At 54.7% G+C, this 2596-nt stretch overlaps 1 protein-coding gene across 1 annotated transcript in view; it reads right to left on the bottom strand.

The window, feature by feature from the left end:
• Window positions 1–2548, bottom strand: part of FECH (ferrochelatase) — a gene marked incomplete at its 5' end in the record, with an annotated part of 10141 nt that extends 7593 nt beyond the window's left edge. Inside the window, 3 exons of the mRNA XM_010145106.1 lie at window positions 612–760; window positions 1140–1259; window positions 2443–2548. Of these exons, the coding sequence (XP_010143408.1) occupies window positions 612–760; window positions 1140–1259; window positions 2443–2548 (375 nt within the window). The remainder of the gene's footprint in view (window positions 1–611; window positions 761–1139; window positions 1260–2442) is intronic.
• Between the last annotated feature and the right edge of the window lie 48 nt (window positions 2549–2596).

Below are 2596 nucleotides of genomic sequence, written 5' to 3'. Positions count from 1 at the left end.
GGCTGCTGCAGGTGTGCGGCAGCCAGAAGCCAGCCGGGGGCTTCGCAGTGGGGGATCCCACCCCCCGTGAAACTCAACAGCACCAGCGAGCAGAACACCAACGACCAGGCAACCCTGTGTCGACAGGCGGTTTTGACTGTGGGCACGCACGAGGGTTGTCGTTCTCCCCATCTACCTCTTCACAAAAGATAAGAGCATTACATGAGATTATACAGCCACTGCCAACGGTCACATCTCCACCTTGCCAGTGGAGTGCCTGAGAGCGCCACTCTGAACAACGCTCGCCCGTGCCTGCCTTATTTTTTCATGTGATATACATTCCCCCTTCTTATCATCTAAGGCTCAAGCACTGGTCTTCAGCGCAGGCTTCCTCAAACTCAAGCAGGGCTATCGGGGTGAGGTGCGACACGCTGCACGTGCTTTTGCACGCACCGAGTTTTTAACAATAATAAAGTTTTTAATAAGGACCTCTGCGGTACCTCCGTCATCATTTCCAGTGGGAGAACACTCGTCCCACTCACAATAAAAATCAAGAAGCAAAGCTGCTTTGTAAGCGTACGCTTTCACCCCCCGAAGCAAAAGCCGCTTTTGTCAAGCGCAGATAGCAGTACCGGTGTGAGGAGACATGCTGTCCAGCAGCTTCACCATGCCTTCCCCCTGCAGCGCCGTCCACTTCTTGATAGGAGATCCACCTCCGATCCTGCTGTACTGCTCCTGGATTTTCGGAGTGCGCCGCTTGGCGATGAACGGTGCTAGTTTACTAAAGCATTCGAAAGGTGCGCGGATTAACGTCATCACCCACATCGCCAGCCCCTCCCCAAACCTCTCTGCTGCAGTGGGCTTGCCGGGGCAATCTCCCCAAACTACAGCAAACCAGCGCTGCCTGGATTGTTGAGCATAATGTTCCACCACCCTCCCCTACTTTACCAGGTGACAGGAACCCAAAACGTGCAGTGAGAGGAGAACGACCTTGGGACGCCTGTTTCCAGGGAGTTACAGCACCGTTTGTGGCACTGCCCGGGCCCAAGAGGAACAGTCGTGAGAAATGCTGACGTAAACAGAAGCTAAATGTCGGAGCCTACAGCTACAAGAGCAGCAGCCAGCACTGACTGTAACACAGAGGTCACCACATTTCTCACTTTTGAGCTGGAAGCGTCATCAGATCTCTGTCCAGGAAGAGACGAAGTAGGAAGTCATGCACGTCATCCAGCCGTTCTGGACCGCCCATGTTTAACATCAAGATTCCAGTTTTAGGTTTCCTATGGGAGCAAGAGATATTTCAAACCCGGGTGACCTGCCGCTTTGTTTTCGTCATTACTGCTATTACAAAACCATCAGCTTATCCTTCTGCATTTGTCTTTTCCAGAAGCAGCATCCGACTTAGAAGCTCATCCTGCTTATGTAGAAGTATGAGCTACAAGCGTGGAGAGCCAGACAACAAGTATTGACATGATCTTTACTTTTTTAAAAAGTAATTGCTGTGCAGCGCAGAGCTGAACTGGAAATCCATGGGGAAAATTCTCTCTCAGCTGAAGGCTCTCAGGGAGGTTATAAAACAGGGTTTAGGGACCTGTCTCGGCTGGACACCGGCTCTAGGTCCCAACCAAGGCCAGCAACAGCTTCTGCAGGAACCAGACAGCGACCCACACCAGACTTTGTCCCCATTACTTTGGAGACCTCCCCGAAGTCCCCATTACTTCTTGTCTCCCGAAGCAGCGGAAGCAGCAAACAGCCATTCTACACATACAACAGGGGCAGCACTGGGCTCGACTGGGTTGTTGTTGGGGGTTTTTTTGGATGATGGGTCTTCCATACGGGTGCAGGCCGGGCACACCGTTCTAAGGATAACGTCCCTCCCAGCACAGCAGACAGCGGTATCAGCGCTTGCAGAAACGGCTGCAGATCACAGCTCCCACCCAAGAAGGGCAATTCCCCACTGAACGGTTCCCCCTGCCCGAGGCAGCCCAGTGACCAGCAGCTCTCGCCTCCTGAGCAGACAGAGCTGAGGCTGCATGAGGAGCTTTGTCTTGTTAGAGCCAAAGCCTCGCAAAGGGGGTCTGGAGGAGCCTAGGCCTGCGAGTTGGGACCTCGGTTTCCATCCCCTTCCTCCTACAGTGTCTACCAGGGAAACCCAGGAACCAGAACCTCAAATAATAACATCCCACTGCTTGTCCTTCCCTTGCTTCTGACGCGCCTCAGGCCTCACTGTGGGCCACCGACAAGGCAGACCTTGCCCCCTGCCCTGTGAAACAAGAGGCTCGGCGAATGCAGCCCACCAGATAACACAATCACACGCACACAAAACCCCAGATCCAGCCCCGCCAGCGCCACGCTCGACCCCACAAGTGGCTTCGCCAGGCAAGGAAGGCAGCGTGTCGTATCGGAGAGAGACAGGGGCAACGCCAGCAGGTCGCACCCGCCCAGCCCTGGCTGCGAGCTCACCGTGCTTCTGGCTGGAGTTGAGGTTTTGTGCTCTCTGTCACCACGGCTGCGGTCGCCTGACCTCTCCATCGCACCGGGACCCTCAGCAGGCTGCTGCTTCTTACAGCTGGAAGAAAGACAACAGCACAGTGACAACCTCGCAGCGGGCTGGGCG

Source organism: Buceros rhinoceros, unplaced genomic scaffold (assembly GCF_000710305.1).
Source record: "Buceros rhinoceros silvestris isolate BGI_N320 unplaced genomic scaffold, ASM71030v1 scaffold23831, whole genome shotgun sequence".
Taxonomy (NCBI): Eukaryota; Metazoa; Chordata; class Aves; order Bucerotiformes; family Bucerotidae; genus Buceros; species Buceros rhinoceros.
This window is presented reverse-complemented; position numbering and strand designations above follow the sequence as displayed.